Source organism: Pieris brassicae, chromosome 6 (genome assembly GCF_905147105.1).
Source record: "Pieris brassicae chromosome 6, ilPieBrab1.1, whole genome shotgun sequence".
In the NCBI taxonomy this organism is placed as follows: domain Eukaryota; kingdom Metazoa; phylum Arthropoda; class Insecta; order Lepidoptera; family Pieridae; genus Pieris; species Pieris brassicae.
In genome coordinates, this window is record NC_059670.1 from 4983339 (window position 1) to 5007043 (window position 23705).

The following is a 23705-nucleotide window of genomic DNA, read 5'->3' on the forward strand; positions in this document are numbered from 1 at the left end:
TTTTCGATATCACTATAAATATTCGTTAAGTATGTAATCCCTAAATAATTTTAAGATAATAATTATTGATAACTGGCGATAACATTATTTTTAATCATTTATATATTATTTGTTAACAATTTGTTGATATAATAATATCTAGAATTACACAGCACTAAACTACCTAAATTTTAATAGGTTTTCGTATGGGGTGTATGAATTGTATACATTGGCGGGAAAACATATTTATCTTTATGCACAGATTAATGAAATACACGACAACGCTAAATGGTTTTCTCACTAAATAGTTTTATCTATAAACTTTTTGAAATTATTAACTGTTGTCTCTATTGGAGGCGGCTCCTTTGAAAGCTACATTGTCGTATTATTGTATTTATATTGCAAACATTTAGTCTAAATAAATGAAGGGCTATCTAGTAATCAGATCCCTGCAATAAAAGTAAGTTGCCTGAAATTTTTGATATTGTGTTAGATACGTTTTTCTGATTACAACATGTTTTGTTTTCGTAAGATTTTATAACTTAGCTATAGTAATTGTTAAACTAGGCAGTATACAAAATTCAGTTTGGGTTGAAAGAACAAGTATACGAAAGGGAATGCTTAGGTTGGTTGGCCATGTAGATCGGTTGAATGAGAAGCGATTAACAAGTATGATATATCAAACAGGGGTTTAAAAGGCGTTATAGAGTAAAATAACTTGTATAATATTATTTAAAAAAAACATAATTTAAAGCATTAATTTTCATACGTCAGTCACGCGCTACTACATTGTAGAAAGAGAATTAACAAGTAAAACTTAACTTCTGTTTACGCGTGTACAATCGGTGCGTCCCAACAGAGACGCCATCTTGCCTAAAGTAACATTCTTGCGGTTTTATAAAATTTTAAATTTGAATTTTTAAACCCAATTTTAACTGAATTAAATAACTTGTATAGGTTCTTTAGTCACCTATAAATAACCTGAAATTACTTGATTTTAAAATGTTGCCAAATAGTCTATTATTAATATTAAACTATATAAAAATATTAACAATGTTTATATAAAACATTTGATTATATTCAGGACAAAGTCAAATTAATAGTGTCAATAAAGATTTCTTCAATAATTATTAAGTAATTCCAATTGCATTTGCCCTTGAAGATAGTAACACTAAGGGAGGTACAAAGAACCATACAACAAATGTAGAATAGGAAGGCACTAGGTTTTCACCTCACTGACAAAAAGGTTCTCTCCGAATTACCTCGTAAGGTTATAACTTACTTGACAACCCTATATTTTATTAGATTATTAGTATTGGATACTTTCCAGCACTATGAAAGGTCTCTCAGGTAATTATGGTCCATAAGCCCGGGAAATCGCCACATGAAGTCTCATCTTACCTACCTATAAGGTACTTCTACGATAGCTTTCGCAAGCTATGAATAGAAATTCTACAACTCCAGATCACCAATTCGGGTTTAGAGCACAACACGGTACTATCGAACAAACTCACAGGGTGTGTATATTCATAAGCAATAGCCTTGAGCTAAAAGAATACTGCTCCTCAGATTTTCTGGACGATCAACAAGCATTCGATCGGGTATGGCACAAGAGGCTCTTATGCCTCTATGCAAGATCAAGTGACTTCTGCCTTATACTTTCTATGGAATCCTAGAGTCTTGTATCACCGATAGAATATTCCAAGTGAAAGAGATGGATTGTACATCTGTTTTCATGATATTCTTGCAGGGTACCTCAAGGCTCTGTACTTGGCCCAGTGCTCTACACCATATTTACCTCAGATTCAATATTGCAACCTATGCAGACGCTACGGTAATCCTAACTTCGAGTAAACAACCCGAAGAAGCCACGTAAAAGCTGCAGCGAAGCCTCAATGAAATAAGCAACTGGGTCGATAGGTGGAGAATTTGGGTGAACACTAGCAAATGAGTACAAGTGACATTCACACGAAGAAAGACATGCCCCCTGTAAACCTAGGAGGAAAGGAACTGCCTCAGAGTGACACAGTTAAATACCTTGGACTGCACTTGGACCGTATATTGACGTGGCAAAAATACATTGAAACAACGGCTTGAGATCTACATTAAATATAAGAGGCTGTACTGGTTACTGGGTAGTAATTGTCCATACTCGAAATTGTCCATAGACAACAAACTACTTACATCTACAATTCTGTTATGAAAACCGTGTGGACCTATGGAATACAATTGTGGGGAGCTACATGCGACTGTAACAAAACTAAAATTCAAAGAACACAAAACTACATCCTAAAACAAATAAGCAACTCGTCTTATTTCATAAGAAACGCCGAAGTACATAAACACCTGGGAGTACCTACAATCACAAAGGACATAAAAGTATACGCTCAGACGACAAGATTAGGCTGGACTAGGTGTTCAACTCACCCTACCGGAGTGTATAAACCGACTCAAAAGACGAGGAACCCTGGAGTTCAACAGCATTGACCGAGCTAATATTACTATGGTAGAATGTCTGTAGTAGTGGAATATCTCCACCCGCAAATCATCCTACTGCTCATTTGCTCATAGTCACACTGATTGCACGATGCTCTCTTGGATTTTTTTATTAATCATTGACAATAAAAAGTGAGAGTAGAATCTAAGTTAAATTATTAAAAGAAGTATTTTTCTTTTGTTTTCGCTGAAAGGTTTAAATGTATTTAAATGATTACTTTACTTATTTACTATTACTTACTGACCTGTCTTATCTCACTGATAACTTATCTGTATTACTCTGCTAAGTAAAAAAAATAGTATCACAGACATAGACACATGCAGAAAGACTTTATACGCAAATATCAATGTCAAATTACATATGTCATTTAAGTAATCGCAATTGTCATCTATAAATTTCAGTTATCAAACGTCAAGAAATAACACTATTTCTATTTCCTATTCCGATTTGGAAGTTTACTTTAATACATTAAGTGAAATATTTAATTAATTTGTTATAATTATAATTAAATAAGTTAATAAGTATAAATACACGTAGTGTAAGTTCTAACAATTACAATGTCACAATTTAAACTTGTGTCGTCTACAAAAGCATACGATGTTATGCCGGTAAACAAATATGTGTCTACTAAAACCGGATTAACTGTAATTATAGCTAATGTTGAGGGACCAACCGTTAATGGATTCTTCTGTCTTGGTATGTATAATGATTTTTCATTATTTGCTAATACCTGCACACTCTAATGTTCTGTTGTTTTTTAGCAACCGAGGCTCATGACGATGACGGTCTGCCACACACATTGGAACATCTAATTTTCTTGGGTTCTGAGCGGTATCCGTACAAAGGAATCCTGGATCTATTGGCGAACAGGTGTATGGCCCATGGCACCAATGCCTGGACTGATACAGATCATACTTGTTATACTATTGATACTGCTGGTGATGAGGGAATGCTGACATTGCTTCCTATATATCTTGATCATATTTTAAGACCTACGCTTACAGATGAAGGTTTTACAACAGAGGTTCATCATATTGATGGTGATGGTGAAAATGCTGGAGTAGTCTACTGTGAAATGCAAGGAAGAGAGAACACTGCTGATAGCAGGTAGTATAGCACCCAACAGAATTTTCCCACATTTGGAAAATTTTCAATTATGTTGCTAAGACAAATAGTACAAGAGGTAACTCGGATCCCACTGGTAATTGCCCATTAATATAATGAGGATAATTCCGGAGTAATTGTGGCCTGAGCCTGGCAAAAGATGCCGAACCTTTGAATTAAATAATGCCCCTTTATTAAGAAAGGGAAATTTGCTACTCCCCTGCTGCCACAGTCACAGATTGCCTGATCTCGTGTCTGTTAGGCTACTATGTAGGTTTACTATATACAAACAGAAGTTATTTTATTTCACAGAAATATATTGAGTATTTACATACATTCCAGGCTATGGTTTTTCAGCTATACCTGACCAAAATGTGTACTTTATAGATGTGAGCTGAAATTATTGCGTGCTATGTACCCAAACAGTGGATATTCATCTGAAACAGGAGGCATTATGAAAAATTTAAGAGAATCAACTACTAATGTTAAAGTAAGTTACTACTTTGCAAATATGTGTTATTGACAGCAATGCTTGAAATACCTAAGCAAATGCTTTTTAATGTATTTTTACTTATTCTGCGGGAACACCAATTAATAAAAGAATTACAAGAATTTTATAAAAATTATTATAGTGGTTAATTAAATTTCATCCATTTCTTATATCATATAAACTCAGAAATTTCCTATGATATAAACAAAATTAATTTACAGGTAAGAGATTTCCACAAAAAGTTCTATAGGCCTGAGAATTTGACGATTATTTTAACTGGACAAATAGAAGCCAATGATGTGTTTAAAACATTATCTATTGTAGAAGATGACATCATAGCTCAGGTAAGTAATAGTAAATGCAAGTAACATATTTGTAGAACAAATCAATCAATAAATATTAATGATTTATTTGTTAATGGATGTCTACTACTAATTACCCAGATTTAGGATATTAAATAATTTATAACCTCCAGCTTTGATAATTTTCCTTTGACACATATAAATTGTACATTAAACTTTTAATTTAAAAAAAAAACTCATCCTGTGGATACATTGCTTGACTTGTCTCATTTTAAATTTACTTCACTAAAACTAGCAACCTGCCCCGTGTACAGCCCGATATTTACTTTAAAGATAACTTTTAAATAAATATAGCCTATACTCGAGAGATAATGAGGATTTGATGGTAACATTTATTACCAGTAGTTTTTTCACCATAGGTTATACACTAGACATTAAAAAAACGATTGTCTTTGATTTCTTAAATGTTAAAGGATTTTTGTATGATATAGAGGGAGAAAGAGGCAAAAGAAGAATGGGTAAAGCCCTGGCAGACTATGCCGCCTCTGCCTAACTATGGAGATTTTACAGAACAATGGCCTGCTGATACTGAAGATTGTGGTCAGGTAACATGATACTGTTAATATGAATCTTTACCTTTACTTAGAGAGATTATTTTACATTAGGGCATATTAGTAAAAATAATGTTATGGCGGTTATAAACAAAACAATTAGTATTGTCTTTGGTTAACATAGCTTTTACACATTGAAAGAAAACAATTTTTTTAACCGGATTAAAGCTATTGGTATTATTATATACTTATAATTATTTAGTATTGTCTTTTGTTAAAATAGCTTTTACACATTAAGAAAAACACTTTTTGAACGGATTAAAACGGAACGGATTAGTTATGTATGTATGTCATCTTTTAGTCGATATCAACTTCGGGCAATAAATACAGATAACACAACTTTCTCTGCAGCTGTGATACTTTTGACATTTTTATATTTTTGTCTTCAGTCACCGTGAAACGTCGGTTTTTTTTTTAAATTTAGAATTATGTAAATAAAAGTTTTTAATAATAATACATAGCTTTAATCCGTTCAAAAAGTGGTTTTTTTAATAATTATTTACATAAATTAAAATTTTTCCGACGTTTCACGTGCTTCACAGCGTGCGTGGTCACGTAATTTAAAATTATGTAAATAATTATAAGTTTATAATAATACAAATAGCTTTAACCCGGTTAGAACAAAACGATTATTTTTTAGATAGGAATAGAAACCAGGTTTCTATTCCTATGTAGATAAGGATAAAGGTTATCCTCAGTGCTGCCTATTAAACACTTAAACATAAAATATCTTGATAAATTAATTGAATATGCAGGTAATATTCGGTTGGCGCGGACCACTCCTAACTGAGAAATCAGCCATCAAAGACTTGACTGGTTGTGCGGTACTTCTGAGATATCTTTGTGACACTGCAGCAGCGCCCTTGCAACGATGCCTCGTGGAACGGGAAGACGCTTTGGCCGGAGATGTAAGATATTGTGACCTTGGTTATCACTTTGTAATTTATGTATGACTCGCAGTAATTCTTTGTAGTACATAGAACATATACAAATGTTAAGTGATTTTTTTAAGGCAAACCCCATTAGGCTGTTAGTTTATAGACATTTTTAACAACAAAATCTTCGTCATTTAAAAAAAAAATTTAAAATCCGTGCAGTAGTTTGAGACGTAAACTTGATGATAGTAAAAAATACTACTAATCATTACAGGTGTCTTACAACCTAACGGAAAACTTAGCATCGCTAATCAAAATACAATTAGACAATGTACCAATGGAAAAGCTGAAGGCTGCGCGTGCTCAGGCCCAAGCGTGCCTCAAAAGCCTTAGGGCAGGAGAAGAAGTAATAGATATGGATAGAATGAAAAGGCTCCTGCAGAAGCAGTTACGAGAAAGTATGGCCAGCCTGGAATCTGATCCTCATCATGCCATGGCGTTCAGATGTATTGGAGATGCATTGTATTCGCAGAGTGAAGAAGATGTGAGTATATTTTTATTTCAAAATCTCTTTATGTTGAGTGAAAATTCTGGAATTAATTTTTTAATTGTTTTGCTATTATAATTAGGTTTATATATTTGATTGCATCCAAGATGGTGGACTTAAAACGCATTTTAATTTGGCTCGGTGATATAATTTTACCATTCCTCATACCATCGAACTTAGATTTGATTCCAAAAATTATTATGAAATAGATGCAGACCCGCTCTAAAAGGAAATTTGAAATAGTCGAAATGACTACAATAGTACAAATTCCACGGTACATCGTTCCAATTTTATTTATTGTATGCTGTACTATCTTATTCCAAATACCACAACACCGTCAGTCATACGGTAGCATAGTTGGTCTGATACTAAAAATGTACTGGAAATAAATACCGTCTTTGTTACCAAGGATACTATACTGTACCCATACACACATAATTTTAAATGTTCACTCTGCCGTATTTATATCTTTATTAGTTTTTATAACATCTTATTATAAAAACACAATATCCTATTTATAAATTTCCAAAATTAGAGTCAGTATTTAACATGTTTTGTTTTCCTTATCTGAGATCATCAATTTTATCAACTACATTAATATAAGAGGAAATATTTGTTGTTTGTATTAAATATACTCCAAAAGTAGTGGGATATGAAAAATTCTTTCACCATTACCTATATATTATATTTTCAAAGTAATAAATATCTGTATGAAAATTTCTGTAATGTAACCCAAAAATGCCAATAAAACTTATGTCGCGTACGCTCCGGAAACTATTGACAATGGAGCAAAGTGCTGTGCTACAGTTTTATAAAAGATAGTTATATTTTCAAAAACGATACATTATGTCTAACTATTACATATATAATCAAATAAATATAAGCTAGTAGATTATACCATTTATGACAAACAAAGTATTAACATCTAACACCTATTAACTAATATTACAAATTTTATTGTGGTTAATTTATAAATAAATTAAAGACGACATTTGCGTTGCGATTTTGTTTTTTCATATGGGTACGTTACCACCGTATGGAACAAAAACAAATCTTTTTGTTTCATGAAACATTTCTTACTATATAAGTAGGTGATCACTGTGTCTGTTATGGCGTTGAAGCTAATTGAAAAATATGGTAAATCTATATTAAAAATATATTTGCAATTTTGGAGCCAACTGGCTTCGCAAGAGACGATTGCAAGCGGCCGGATGGGATGTCATTGATACTTTGGATAATGGGACAGGTTTTGGTATAGGATGATACATATGTGAACACGTTTCGGACCTGCAAAAGAAACTGGGGCCGGGCGGCCGCAGAGCAAGTGAAAAATAATAAATCTAAGAGTCTTTATTTCCTCCATCTTCCTTTGGATCAGAGACTATTGAGGTTCAAGTGTACAGGCGCTAATGAAAGATTTAATTTTGCGCCTTGTAGCTAGTCTGGTGGCCTCAGAGCTGGTGTTTTCCTAGTTCAACGAATAAATATAGCCAGCGTTAAAGGTACACTGCCACAGGGACCAAACTTTTTAAATTTGTGTTAATTTTCTTTATATTAATTTTTATTATTACTATGTAGGTTAAGAAAATTGTAAACACTGTATATTCGATTGTTATGATTACTGCTAACACATTAAAAATAAAAACAATTTGTCTGAATATTAATATTCTTGTGTCAATGACTCGTTTGAATGTTTTGCAGACAAATAAAACGAGTCACTTAATTTACATTGTTTTTTTTTTATTTTATTTATTGTTTAACTTTATATTTTAGTTTACAGTCCTTAATTAAGTTTTAATGTTAGTTTTGTGTTCTAGTATTAGTTTTTTTATGGCCCCTGAAACCAAATTCTCTATATAATAATAAAATATCTTCTCATTTGTGGTCCTATACATCCATTTCCAGTAGGAAATGGATACTGGCCTACTGGCCCAGTCCATTTTGTTGTTTCAATTGTCCATATTTTATCCCGCACTCTAGATATACGATCTGCCCATTTCCATTTAAGCCGTAGAGCGTGTACAAGTGTATATGTAAGTTTTATTATTGTCTTTTGTTAACATAGCTTTTACGCATTAAGAAAACACCTTTTAAATGGATTGAAGCTATGTATTATTATTATAAACTTAGCGCGTGCTTTACAGCGTGGTCGCCGTGACCACGCACGCTGCAAAGCACGCCAAACGTCGGAAAAATTTAAAATTAAGTTTATAATAATAATACATAGCTTCAATCCGTTTAAAAAGTGTTTTTTTTTTAATTATTATCCGTATAACGTACCTACCTACGGATAATAATTTATTAAAATTTACACATGTTTATTGTATACACTTTATGGCACCCAGAAATTCTAGAAACAGTACCTAAAATTATTTTCGTCTAACATCTATAGTTTTTTCTTAATTTTCCGCGTATTTTCTTAAAAAAAAAAAGCTTTTTTCCGAAGGTTATAAACGCTACTCATACTCACTCTAACTTCAATATGAACAAATTGGCCGTACTGTCCAACACTAAAGTTTCCGGATTTGCCAAAACCTATGTCATTGCTGAAGGAGACAGTGAGCTGCTCCGTCGTTGAAATCACTTCTTCGTGAGGAATTAACTTGTCCCCACGTCGAACTGGACACTCCGCTAAGGCGTCCAAATGCAGAGGCAGCCACTTGCGGGTGACTTCATCTATTTGGCTCGTGTCTAGGATGAGATTTATCTGTAATGTTTCATTAGGATATTTTAAGAACTAAAGGCGTGTGGAGAGTAGTGTTGGCCTAGTGGCTTCAGCGTGCGACTCTCATTCCTGAGGTCGTAGGTTCGATCCCCGGCTGTGCAACAATGGATTTTCTTTCTATTTGCGCATTTAACATTAGCTCGAACGGTGAAGGAAAACATCGTGAGGAAACCAGCCTTTGCCTTAGACCCAAAGGGTCGACGGCGTGCGTCAGGCACAGAAGGCTGATCACCTACTTGCCTATTCGATTAACAAATGATCATGAAACAGATACAGAAATCTGAGGCCAAGACCTAAAAAGGTTGTAGCGCCATTGATTATTTATTTATTATTAAAGGCGTGTGGAACAGTGATCGGACACTCTTCTATAACCTATGTTTTCTCAAAGTTTTGTTATGTTACGAAGAAATAATTTAAGATGCTCCTTTCCATTGCATGTTGGCTTGTTTAACATATAAACATATCTTAATAAATCATAGATATTTGGTAAAAACGGTCTGAAAATATTTTGACTATAAGACCCTTATAACCCCGGCCCTAAAATCAGAGGCAATGTCGGAGAAGTAGCAAGGAAGCACCATACACAACTCCTTGTTGTATATTTCATCCCCACCGCCATTGTCCCGAAGTCGCCACGCTTTAATCAGAACTTATCGTAATATGTACTTTATAACGACAATGTAAGACTGTTTTTATATACAGTATTCCTTTTTCGAAGTAAATTAAAGTTAATACATAATTGTTTCAGTTCCGCCTAAGAATGAATCCACAAGAAACAATGCACGAATTGCTAGAGGAAACCTCAGAGTTCTGGTTGGGATTACTGAAACGATTCTTCACTGATGACGTCATTACTATCATTGGATCACCGAGTATAGAGCTGCAAGAAAAGTAAGGGCTAGTTATAGATGTACCTGATATGCCAGTCTTTGTATTAAGGCATAGGGCACACTATAGTTTTTTTAATGCACCATTTTTTTATGATGTGTAATAAATTTTAAGAATTTTTTCAAGGGAAATTTGTTTATTTATTTTAGGCTCAGTAATATATACTAGCATAACTTAGCCAATACGATAATGTCGAAAATATAATTCAAATGTATAATATTAAATACATCTATACACAATATCGTTACTGTGAACTTACTCTGAGAACAAAAAAGTAGTGTCGGAGACATTAAGTGGGCGCAATGTTCTGGCCCTTGATATGGCAAACCTTGGCCTTCGCAGTATAAACCCTAGGTACAAAGAAACGTGATTTCTTGGAGATCACTTGGCAAGAATCACCAAGACTTTAAGCATATAGGAAGCTAACTGCAAGATCCAAAAGGAAGCCACATTCAATGATTAGCATTAGTTAAAATTGGCGTCATTTATAGACCGCTATTATATTGCTTTTAGGTCCACATTCGCGCTGTCAAATATGCCAAACTTCGTACAGAAAAACGGTATAACAGCTCCAAAAACTAGATTTGAGTTTGATAGACGTTCTAGAATACGGGCCTTAGTCGTTAATGTCCTGTAACATTACAATCTAGTCTTGCTTAATACTGATAATTGAAAAATTACAATAATGATATTTTTATGTAAAGGATGGCTGATGAAGAAAAGAAGCGTCTAGAAGAACAGAGAGCTAAGCTTGGGGAGAGTGGGCTCGCACAGAAAGCAAAAGCCCTCGAGCAGGCCATGGAATTCAATGAGGTATCTGTCAAAAACAAGAGCTTACTTGGATATATAATAATAATTTTATTTATTTTTCGTGTATTAATTTAATTTTTTTACTCTATTAATTAAATTTTTTTACTCTATTAATTTAAATTATTTTTTTATCTTTAAATTATTTTTTTATGTAAATTAATTTGAATTGTCTCTGGTTAACATAGCTTTTACACATTGAAAGAAAACAATTTTTTTAACCGGATTAAAGCTATTTGTATTATTATAAACCTGTCTTACATAGGGCAAACTAAACGCAATATGTCCAGCAGACTCACAGAACACATAGCGGACATTAGACATAGACGACACACAAAATCAGCAGTCTGTGAACATACAATAGATAGGCCTTATCACTACATACGCTTTGACCAACCGTATGTACTTGCAAAAGAAAAAAGATTCTTTCCAAGATTGGTACGCGAAGCTGTGATACTTTTGACATTCAACACCTTTTGTCTTCAGTCACCGTGACCACGCACGCTGTAAAGCACGTGAAACGTCAGAAAAATTTAAATTTAAAATTATGTAAAATAAATCTAAGTTTATAATAATACAAATAGCCTTAATCCGGTTAAAAGATTGTTTTCTTTTAATTTGAATTATTTTTTATCTAAATTAATTTGAATTCTACTATAAAATCTTGAAATTCATTTTTAATAATTAATGTTTCATGTCTAACCTCAGTCGGTACAAACAAATTATCAAGTTCATACAGAGCAATAAAATGTCGCAATCGTAATAAATTTGATATATTAGGTCCTTACATATGAAATTGACGTTTTGTATGGGAGGAACAAAAAGTCGAATATTTTTAAATATAATATATTTAATTAATCAAAGTATGAACCATTGTTTTCTATGCACTTTTGCCGTCTCATAGGTAGTTCATTGATCCCTTTACTAAAAAAAACCAGTCGGACGGGAATCAATAAAATCTGTGAAGGCGATTTGGACTGCCCCATCAGAGTTAATTTTTTTCCTTTGCAAGAAGTTGTCCAAATTTCGAAAAAAATGGTAATCTGTTGGAGCAAGGTCCGGGGAGTACGGAAGATGTCTTAGACATTCCAATTGAAGCTCTTCTAATTTGGTTGTTGTGCAGTGTGTGGTCTAGCGTTGTCGTGAAGTAGCAGTGGCGTGGAGCGATTGACCAGCCTAGGTTGTTTAGGCGCTAGCTTTTCCATCATGGTTTGTAATTGCTGACAATAGACATCAGCCGGACTATTAGGCCAGATTTGAGAAAACTGCAATGAACAATACCGGCACTAGTCCATCAAACGCTTACAAATAACTTTTTTGGGGTTAATTTTCGCTTGGGCCAGGATTTGGCTGGCTGGCCAGGATCCAACCATTGCGCTGAGCGCTTCCGATTATCGTAAAGAATCCATTTTTCATCACAGGTAATGATTCGGTTTAAAATACCTTCATTATTGTGCCGGTTCACTAATGTAACGCAGCAGTCGACGCGCGTTTGCAGGTTTGCTTCAGTCAATTCGTGAGGTAACCACCTTTCAAGCTTTTTAATCTTCCCAATTTGCTTCAAGTGAATTAAAACAAAGTTTTATCACTAACACCGCAGCCTGCAGCTAACTCGGACGTGGTTTTCGATGGATCCGCTTCCACAATAGCCTTCAATACTTCATTATCAATTTGGGTCTCAGGCCGTCCACGGGGCTTGTTCTGCAGATCGAAATTTCCAGAACGAAGACGTTGGAACCAAAAACGAACTGTGTTTTCTTTTGCAACATGACCGCCATACACATCATTCACCCTTCGAGTCGTTTCCGCAACACTAGTGCCACGGCGGAACTCGTACTCGTAAATAATGCGATACTTTAAGTTTTCCATTTTGTAAAATGAGTGACGCAAACAGAAAAAAACAAATGAATGACGGTCATCGAAGCACAAATACATGAGTAAATAGCTGTACAAATTTGAATTTGGAATTCCTTACCAAAGAGGAGAACATCGTGATTAAAGTGACCAGTACGAAATACGCCAATTTCATATGTAAGGACCTAATATAATGTTTTTATTTCCAGCGACCACCCCCACCTGGTACGTTAGCATCCGTCCCAGTGCCATCATGTGAAAACCTGAAGTGCCACAATTTGTCCACGTGGGCGACAGATTCTGGCCCATGCCCCTATTTCGACCTGAAAGATGTGCCCCTGTACACCAGAGTCCATAGCTTGAAGACCAACTTTGTTTATGTAAGTTACTATTATGTCTTATAGTTGATTCAGAAATATACATCTTTCGATTTTTAGATACAAAAACGCCAATTAATTTCAATTTAATTTTTAATTTGGCACAGTAAAAAGATAAAAACCAAAAAAAAATTGGTCATGGAAGTGTCCGATCACTGTTCCACACGCCTTTAATAATAAATAAATAATCAATGGCGCTACAACCTTTTTAGGTCTTGGCCTCAGATTTCTGTATCTGTTTCATGATCATTTGTTAATCGAATACGCAAGTAGGTGATCAGCCTTCTGTGCCTGACACACGCCGTCGACTCTTTGGGTCTAAGGCAAAGGCTGGTTTCCTCACGATGTTTTCCTTCACCGTTCGAGCTAATGTTAAATGCGCAAATAGAAAGAAAATCCATTGTTGCACAGCCGGGGATCGAACCTACGACCTCAGGAATGAGAGTCGCACGCTGAAGCCACTAGGTCAACACTGCTCTCCACACGCCTTTAGTTCTTAAAATATCCTAATGAAACGTTACAGATAAATCTCATCCTAGACACGAGCCAAATAGATGAAGTCACCCGCAAGTGGCTGCCTCTGCATTTGGACGCCTTAGCGGAGTGTCCAGTTCGACGTGGGGACAAGTTAATTCCTCACGAAGAAGTGATTTCAACGACGGAGCAGCTCACTGTCTCCTTCAGCAATGACATAGGTTTTGGCAAATCCGGAAACTTTAGTGTTGGACAGTACGGCCAATTTGTTCATATTGAAGTTAGAGTGAGTATGAGTAGCGTTTATAACCTTCGGAAAAAAGCTTTTTTTTTTAAAGAAAATACGCGGAAAATTAAGAAAAAACTATAGAAGTTAGTTCGAAAATAATTTTAGTTACTGTTTCTAGAATTTCTGGGTGCCATAAAGTGTATACAATAAACATGTGTAAATTTTTTATATAAATAATATATAATTTTTTTGTAAATTATCCGTAGTATTACGTTATACGGATAATAATTAAAAAAAACACTTTTTAAACGGATTGAAGCTATGTATTATTATTATAAACTTATAATTATTTACATAAATTTAAATTTAATTTTTTCCGACGTTTCGCGTGCTTTACTGCGTGCGTGGTCGATATGAACACCGGGGAAATAAATACAGATAACACAACTTTCTCTACAGCTACTGAGTGATACTTTTGACATTCAACACCTTTTGTCTTCAGTCACCGTGACCACGGACGCTGTATTATTTACATAATTATAAGTTTATAATAATAAAACATAGCTTCAATCCGTTTAAAAAGTGTTTTCTTAAATTATTATTCGAGTGAACGGATCGTTATTATTATGAATTATTACTTTATATGTGAGCATTGTTGGCATGTGGCTTTAGCATGCGACTCTCATCCCTGAGGTCGTAGGTTCGATCCCCGGCTGTGCACCAATTTATTTATTTTTTATTTTTTATTTATTTATTGTTGTATAAGTGTTCTTAATATAAAGGTAGTTGATGTGGTGGAAACACAAACTGTGCACAGTTTTTCTATCCACCAGGACGTCGAACATAATTAAATCATTAACACACATATATATATACTAAGGCCAGTGACATAAACTGTAAATTTATAACAATCAAACCATTCAAACGATTTAAAATTGCACGTAAAACGTCATAAACAAATCTAAACACTGACGCGCCATATTTAGCCGATGCAGGAAACCTGTTCTTGTCGAGAATTCTTATTCACATACAGGATGAGTTCCTATATTCGAATATATATATATTTTAATGACGTATATGGCATAATTTATGTTATGCATAATTTATAATTGTTTGACTTATGTAGTATTTTTTTAATTTAAATTTAATATTGTTTCTTGTTATATTCGTAAGAAGTGTAGCTGGTATCGAGTTTATTAAATTTGGAATAATGTAATCTAATGTTTTTTTCCCATATAAATTATTGTATTTGGGTAATAGAAATTCGTTTTTTAATTTTCTACGTGTTGAGTAGTGATAGTGAGTTTTAATTGTTTTGAGATAATTTTCTGTAAAGTAGTTTTCATTTAATAATCCTAGTTGTACTTTCTCGTGTATAGGTATAATTTTGAAAAATGCAAATAGCTTTCTGTAGTCCGCTTTATATTGTGATTTTAATTTTAAGGGAGCAATTGTTTTTAAAATACGTATTTGTATTGCAAATATTTGATTTAGATAAGTTTTGCATGTTCTCCCATAGCTTGTAAGTCCATATGTTATAATGGATTCGGCTAGTGCTTTGTATAATAGTAGCAGAGTTTTAAGTGGTATTTTATTTTTTATTAAAGTGAATTTGGCAAGTATCGCTCTTAGCCTATCACAGACAGAATTAATGTGCATTTTCCAGGACATTCGGTCATCTATTGTAAGCCCCAGGTACTTATGGTTATGAACTAATTCTAAGGCGTTGCAGTTGCAGCTTTTGGGGTACGAGTTATAAGAATGTGCACATGTGTGGTTGTGTAAGATTAAGATGAATGGATGATGATTAAGATGAGAATGGATTTCTTTTCAATGTGCGCATTTAATAGTCGTTTGAACGGTGAAGGAAAACATCGTAAGGAAACCTACTTGCCTAGATTAATCATGAAACAGATACAGAAATCTGAGGCTCAGACCTAAAAAGGTTGTAGCGCCATTGATTTATTTATTTTATATAGGTAGCCAACAGTTATATAAAAATATAAATGTATGATCCGAAAAAACCTTATTCAAATTTTACCATTCCTTAAATATAATTCCAAACAAATAATAGTTTCCAAGCGCTACCTATGTGTTTCTTGTTGGTGACGTAGGTTGGGTGTGTCATGGTTTTTCCAATCATTCCAGTTTGAAATTATAGAAGCTATTAAATTATGATGTTACTAGCTGACCCGGCAAACGTCGTTTTGCCATTTATTATATATTAATTTCAGAATAAAAATTTGTTCGATAAAATAATCTACTATAATAAAAAATAGGGGTTGAACGTAGGGGTGACAAATAAGTATCATAAAAAAAAACAATTTTTTTGGGGTGGACACCCCTTATCACTTAGGGGTTTGAAAAATAGATAATAGCCGATTCTCAGACTTACTGAATATGCTTAAAAAATCATAAACATCGGTCGAGCCGTTTCGGAGGAGTATGGGATCGAACATTGTGACACGAGAATTTAAAGCAATGCAAGGTCCTCATGCTGGACAGCCATACCTTTGCTATCAGTACACTTTTTCGTAATATTTTTTCAATATATTTCAGTGTGAACCATCAGACTACGAGGAAGTAGTGAACCATCTCTATGAAGTCCTTTATGCAGCCGAGTTGACCAAGGAAAGACTGCTGGTCTTCGCGCAGAGGTTGATCAACGATGTTTCTCAGGTAATTTAACTTTATGATTGCTGATTGTGTTTTTTTAAATATGTATTAGGGACCGTTCAAGTATTACGTCACGCAATTTTTGGAGACCCCCCCCCCATGACAGGCGCCGTAACGTTTCTGTATCCAATAGTAAAACGTTTCGTGACCACCCCCAGTGACCTTTTTATACCTAAAACTTACCGTTATGTGGTGGAAAATACTGGAAAGTGGAAAATTACACAAATACTATTGGATAACGTTACGGCACGTTTCATGGGGGGGGGGGGGGGTGTCAAGAATCTCCAAAAATTGCGTGATGTAATACTTGAACGCTCCCTAAGAGAATGTTAGAGATTTTTTTAATTTGATTTGTCAGGTTCGTCGGGCTGGCCACAAAATGGTGTACGATATTTTACGTGATTCCCTCTACGAGAAGAATACAAACGCTCATTGGGCAACGGTACTGCGCCAGCAGCAGTTCCTAAAAGATCTGGTGGAGCAGCTCAACGCTGGTGGAGATTCTGCCCAAAATGCCCTCGACGAAGCCACGAAAACATTGAAAAACATCACGGAGAAGCCCTGGCTGCATCTGGCTAGTGATTTGGAAAGATATCAGTTGAGCACGAAGCCTTGGAAGCAGTTTGCGAAGCCGAACGAGATTGTCCCAGTTGCGTAAGTAGTCTTGTAAATTTTCTATGTTATATCATTTTGATAATGTCTTATACATTATCCTATAAATTAACATACATCCTATGAATTAATAAATTAATTTTCCCTCAATTTCTACTGTTAGATGTTGATATAAACGACCAGTTTTGGTCAAGAGTTTTATTGAAAGTCTTGATACAAGCGCTATTTTTTATTTATTCATTAACACATTAAAATGTTACTATAAAAATGTAAGTGGTTTTTTTTGAAGTAACACTTCTTTATTGGAGTTGGAAAAAAATTACCGTCACATTTTTCGGTTACGCGTCACATTTTCCCGTTGCGCGCCATCTTTTTCTCGTCCCTACCACGAAGATTGATTCGAAGAGATTCGAAGCCATTAATAACAAAAATATATAATAACGATAACAATGATAGTAATAATTCTATTACAATTATTAAATTCTGTAATAATCTTAGTAGTAATAAGGTAAAATGAAATAATTGTATTATTTGTATTCATGTCTATGATAATAAGTCTTTTGTTGTACTTTATCTTATTTATCTTTATTTAACCAATTTCTGTAAAGTTGCATATAGTAAATCATTTTTCGAAAAATAATGTCATAAAGAAGTTTCACTTGTTACGTGTGTACACTAGTACACGCACACATTTTTTTCTATAGTTTCCACTTTTGACGTGACAACGTCTAATAAATCGATAAACGCCGGCTGCACGCACGGAAAAGCATGAATTGTCCCGTTACGCTCATTGTACGCTTGCGCCGCATCTGTCTCTCGTCCATTCGATTGGCCTTTGTGTCCGAGAATCCAACCCTTTGTATCCGTGTTATGAGTTATCACAATAGTGATAACTGAATAAAAATGATTCAATTTTTATCATAAAAGTATGTAATTTCATTACTGATTTGTTTTGACGTCACGTTATGCAATCGTCCGTAAACAGACTTTACAAACAACCGTTTCTTATTGTTTAAAACTTGACATGATGAAATATTTTCTAACATTGATGAATTAAATAGTTTAACTTTCCCTAAGGCCGAAGCTGTATAACGAGTGGGAGCTGATGTCCGGTTGGGGGGGTGGATTCGTGGTGGGGGTGGGGGGCGTGGAGAGCTCGTTCTTGGCCCAACTCAGTCCAGGCCCATCTGGAAGCTCGCTCAAGGACGCCCCATTGTCCGTGGCACTCAACTACTTTACGCAGCTCGAGGTAAGCTTATCTATACATATGTAAAGAAATAATTATATTTCTTAAATTAGTTTATTAATTATCTATTTTTTTACAGATGTCCATTTAGTTTTGTTTGTTAGTCTGTGGAAAAAACACTAGTATTGTTTGTCTATTATGTATGTGTCAGTCACTTTTAATTTGAATACGAAGTGTTTGTTATGAGTACATTTTGGGTTGATTATAAAAGAAATAGAATAAAAGTGATTTTCAACTGATATAACAACCTCTAAATGTTGATTCAAAATTTTTGCAACACATTTAAGTTTAACTCCCTTATATATATAAAAGTTAATTGATGTTCGTTTGTCTCGTATAAACTCATCATGGAGTTTAACCGGCCTAAAGGTTTGGCTAATTATAATATTGATTTGTTGCAATTTACCAAAAACTTGCTCCGCTCCAATAATGTTGATTATTAAAATTTCGCTGAACTACAATTCCAAAGACTTGCCTTATCTGTAATCGAACTTTGTTTATCTAGGGTCGAACCTACGACCTCACTTTACGGTTTCCTATCATTCCATACAATTGTTTTTTAAAGAAATAAAAAATCTATTTTATTCTATAACTTATTGTTTATTGTATAATACATAAATAAATTTTCAGGGTCCCATGTGGCGTGAAGTGCGTGGTGGAGGCCTGTCATACGGATACGCGCTCCGCCCTTCGCCTCACGAAGCAGCCCTAGTGCTGTCCTTGTATCGAGCCACTAATGCGGTGGCGGCCTATTCTAAAGTCAAGGCTATACTGGTAATCTAAATTAGTTTTCACTTCGTTAGTATTTAGTAGAACTGATTCATATATTGAATATATTGATAAGATCTATAATAATCATTTCTTTTAAAACCAAGTCACAATCTTAAAGTTTATAGACAAGGATTTATAACACAATTCTATAGAATGCCGGCAACGCACTCGCGAGCTCTCTGGCAATGAGTGTATATACTTAACATCAGATGAGCCTCCTGCCCGCTCGCCTCCGTGTTCGATTTAAAGAGAATTGAGGCTGAATTTTTTTTCAGTCTTCATTTTTCATGTCTAAGTAATATGATGTAATTTACATTTACAACCTCTTACAATGGTTGCCTGGAAGAGGTCGCTCTAAAGCGATAATACCGCCAGTTGTTATTTAATTATTTTAATCGTATTCATTAAACAAAGCATGGAAATACCGACTGCAGCGCCATCTGCCGGGCTGATTTGTGAATCTAAACCGTCCAGGGCAGAACCCAAACGCATAGAAAAAATTCATTCAAATCGGTCCAGCCATGTAAGAGTAATTCACACGCCCAGTAAAATTATGTGTCGCAGCCAACTAGCTTAAACAGCCGTTCAATTAATAGTCTAGTCGTTTAACTAACGGCCTCAAAGATATTTAGCCGTAGCGTTTGTTACAACACTTATTAAACTGGCTAATGCTTAGGCAATTCGTACGATAGAGTCATTATTTGTCAGAAATAAAAATGATGAATTTAAATGAACAGTCAACAGGCTAGGCAAGTAATGAAACGTCATCGATCCAAGTCATTTGCCGAGCCGTTTGATTAACTGGCTGAACATCTTTCAGGCCACTAGTTAAACGGCTGATTAAGCTAGTTGGCTGCGATATATATATATATATATATATATAAAGATATCTTATTAGTAAATGATCCTAGGCTATGGTATATTAATCTTAAATTAGTCTGGATTATAGATATATAACAAAAAATATGTTAAGCCTTGAATATATAAAATAATGGATGATTTACTAAATTGAAATTGGTAATTTCCAGGAGGACTTCCTCGCAATTGGCAAGTTCGACGCGGAGCTGTTCGCTTCGGCCAAAAGCACGGCTCTGTTCGAGGTCGTGGAGGTCGAGAAATGTCCTGCAGACGTCGTCAAGCAATCTCTCTTCAACTATATCAAGCGGGTTGGAACCACTCACAACAGGTTAGTTACCGAGGGATTCCTAGATTCCCATTGGCTGAAGTCCGTTCTCGAACTGCGTCAATAGGATCTCGTTTTTCGTATGAAAATTAACACTTTTTTTCGAAGTGAAGCTTCTTTATCGCCGTTGGAAAAAAATACTGTCACATTTTTTGATTACGCGTCACATTATTCCGTTACGCGCCATCTTTTTCTTCTCCTACCATAAACAATAAAAATATATAACAACGATAACAATGATAATTAAATTGTGTAATAATCTTAGTGGTAATAAGGTAAAATGACATAATTGTATTATTTGTAGCCTTTTGTTAAACTTTATCTAATTTAACTTTATTTAACCAATTTCTGTAATTAGTTACAAATAGTTGATAATTTTTCGGAAAACAGGGTCATAAAGAAGTTTTACTTCATACGTGTGTACACTAGTACACGCACAGATTTTTATTTTATTTTTTATTTATTTATATCTTCATGCCTTTTCCCGAAGACGTAGGTAGAGATCAGGGTTCTCCACTTGCGACGCTCCTGACATACCTCATGGGCCTCCACCACTTTCATGACATGCGTGCTTTTATGCGTCCGTGCATCCGTTAGTGCGTACTGGATTTGGTCCAGCTACGTACGACACGGCCTACATAATACGACTTCACCAACACCTTATTTAGTATATACATATACAGGGTGTCCCATAAATATGGGTCGTCATTATGTGGAGTATGACGTCATCAAAATTATGTAATTCCAGGGAGTTGATATGCGCAATAGCGGCAGTGACAGAGGATCAGGCGTTGAAGGCCGCGTCGCGTTGGCTGCCTTCGCTCTTCCAGCCGGAGAAGAGCAAGATGGCCATCGTGTGCCATTCAAACAAGGCCAAAGAGTTGCAAGGCAGCTTCCAGAAGTAATTATGGCTCAATAACTTTATATTGTCTATTTTTTTCTGGTTCGTGTATCATTAAAATGGCGTAAACTATCGTTAAAACAAATGATGACGTAAAAAATCTTTATTACATCAGACTTAAGTCAATTAAGATTTTTTTAATTTCAAATAAGTATAACGCCCTATGATTAAATATTGAATTTTATAATATCAGCTATTTAAAAAAAATATAAATTTTCATACAATTTTTCTTAAGTTTGTTATATCATGGAAAGAGTGCCCAAAAGAGTCTTCAAGTTAGGTATTAAAAATCTGGCCATGATAAAAAATATTTTCCTTGACATAGATAAATATAAAGAAATATCTTTGTTATTAAGTTTTTAATCCTTTTCCAGATTAAACATCAAATTGGAAGCATTCGAATCGATGGAAGCATCTCACTTTAATAAATAAGCGAAATTGTCTAAAGTTTTTTAATTTTTGTAAATGTTTTTCACATTCATAACTGCTTGGCTGTGCCTTACGATGTGTACGTGTCTTCATTTATGTTTTGTTATTAAATAAATACGTAATTTGCAATATTTTTTGACTTTTATTATTACTTTCAAGTGTATAAATAAATATATTTCGTTTTTTACTAATGCTCTACTACTAATAAAAAAGGTTACTCATAATCAATTCAATCTTTAAAAATACCAGTTGGTATTATTAATATTGATGCTAAATATAATTAAAATAAATCTAATATTACCTTATTTAATATAATAATATTTGGTTTAAAAATTACGTACCTACATGATGAACTGCCAGCCTTCGCAAAAAAACTTGTCTTTTGAGTTTTCGAGGCTCTGGCGAAAGTTGCGTTGCTGGCTTTTTAATATACCGACACGTTCGGCTATAATTAGCTGTGTTGACAACACTGATTCATTACCGACTATATGGATATCATAATAAAAAAAGTAAGTCGAAATTACTAATAATAATCGTTTATATGCCAAGATAGTGGTATAGTGGTTAGATCGATCAACTACAAATATCCGCAAAATCAGCCATATATAAATAGGCATGCAAATGTCATATAAATTTTTACAATGTCTTATAATAAAATAATGTCAAAGTTAAATTATTTACTATCAGTGTCAAATGCATAATTTCAATAAAAACGTTTATAATTACTACTTTATTATTTTAATGGAAATTCAAAAACGTATAACTATTTTTTTATTAATAACACTACTGCCATCGTATCCAGGGACTTTTCTATCTAACGAGTCCGCCCTCTCGTTCCCTGGCTTACCATCGTGCGCCTACCCAGAAAAGGCTTACACGAGTTCCTCTTTTGCGGCACTCATCCAGGCTCTGGCGGATCTCGGCTACCTGAAGATCGAGAGATTGTCCACTCACAATAGCATCTAGTGCTGACCTCTCTCTAGTCTCTCTAGTCGCTGTGCAGTGGGGCGCCATCTTCATCTTCTTGCTATTTATTACCATTCCGTCCAAGCGGCGCCCACTCCTATACTTGTTTTGCTGCCGTCCGTATAGATTTGTGAGCACCTTGTAGTCAAGTTTCGTTTGTCCAAACCCGGCGAAGATCTACGGATCTCCCTTCTCTAATTCTTCGCCCTCCTTCAGTATTTCCGCGCTGACCCCCCTTTTTATCTCGTATAAGGCAGCGGCTTTTTGAATACAGATGTCTATAGGAAGTATCCTGGTCAGTAGGGTTGCGGCGTGTAACGATATCGTTGTTCAGATTTCATTTGAACATTAACCAACTGCTGACACGGCTTATGTGTGTTCCAAACATCCAGCTGAAGAGTAATTTTGAATTATATTTTATTCGAATATTGATCAGCATCTTTTCGTATACTTTTCCTAGAATAGGTGGTAAGCCTATGGGTCTATTAGACTTCGGGTTTGTAAAATTAGCGATTTTCCACAAATTGGGGAAGTACCCTAGCTCCAGACATTTGTTTAGGACGGTGAGGAGTAAGTTAGGCGCCGCGTTTATCGCGCGCCAACTTATGTCCGCTGTTATGCCATCTTTTCCGGGGGCCTTTCTCGGGTTGAAACTGAGAGCAGTGGTTTCGAGTTCAGTCATTGTGAAAGGGGTATCATAAACTAAGTTATGTCCCTCTTTGTTTACTGTCTTTGCTCTTCTTCTTATCAATTTGTGGTCTTCAGTTTCATCCTCACTAGTGTCTTCTGGGAATAAAGTTCTTGCCAAGGTCTCCCGTGACTCCCTTTCGCTAACGTATATACCGTCCCTGCAAAGTGGTATATCCTGGACTCTGGTCTCTCTCTGTCCCTCTTATCACTCTATATATACCTTCCCACATTGTCCCCATTGTTCCCTCTTTCCTGTTTCTGACAGAACTTTTGCCAACTCTCAGTTTGGGCTTGTTTGATCCGGTTTTCATACCTACTCTTGTTTTGATGCAAGGTATTCACCTACGATCTGTTGCCTTCTGGGTACTGCGGTACATTTTATCCTTCTCTTTCTAGTCTCAACCTGTTTCTTGAGCACCTGTAGTTCTTCTGTCCACCAAGCCATTTTTGTTTTCTTCCCGGATTTAATTTT

General features: G+C 34.9%; 1 protein-coding gene across 1 annotated transcript; it reads left to right on the forward strand.

The window, feature by feature from the left end:
- The first annotated feature begins 2909 nt into the window (after positions 1-2909).
- LOC123711077 (uncharacterized protein C05D11.1-like) lies at positions 2910-21708 on the forward strand. The gene is made up of 18 exons (XM_045663482.1): positions 2910-3172; positions 3238-3583; positions 3968-4070; positions 4292-4414; positions 4864-4977; positions 5739-5891; positions 6133-6402; positions 9879-10021; positions 10723-10831; positions 12889-13059; positions 13580-13816; positions 16319-16438; positions 16794-17089; positions 18125-18296; positions 18924-19067; positions 20093-20250; positions 20996-21148; positions 21523-21708. The coding sequence occupies exons 1-18, from the start codon at positions 3034-3036 to the stop codon at positions 21578-21580; spliced, it is 3009 nt and encodes a 1002-aa protein (XP_045519438.1). The 5' UTR covers positions 2910-3033; the 3' UTR covers positions 21581-21708.
- The last annotated feature ends 1997 nt before the right edge of the window (positions 21709-23705 follow it).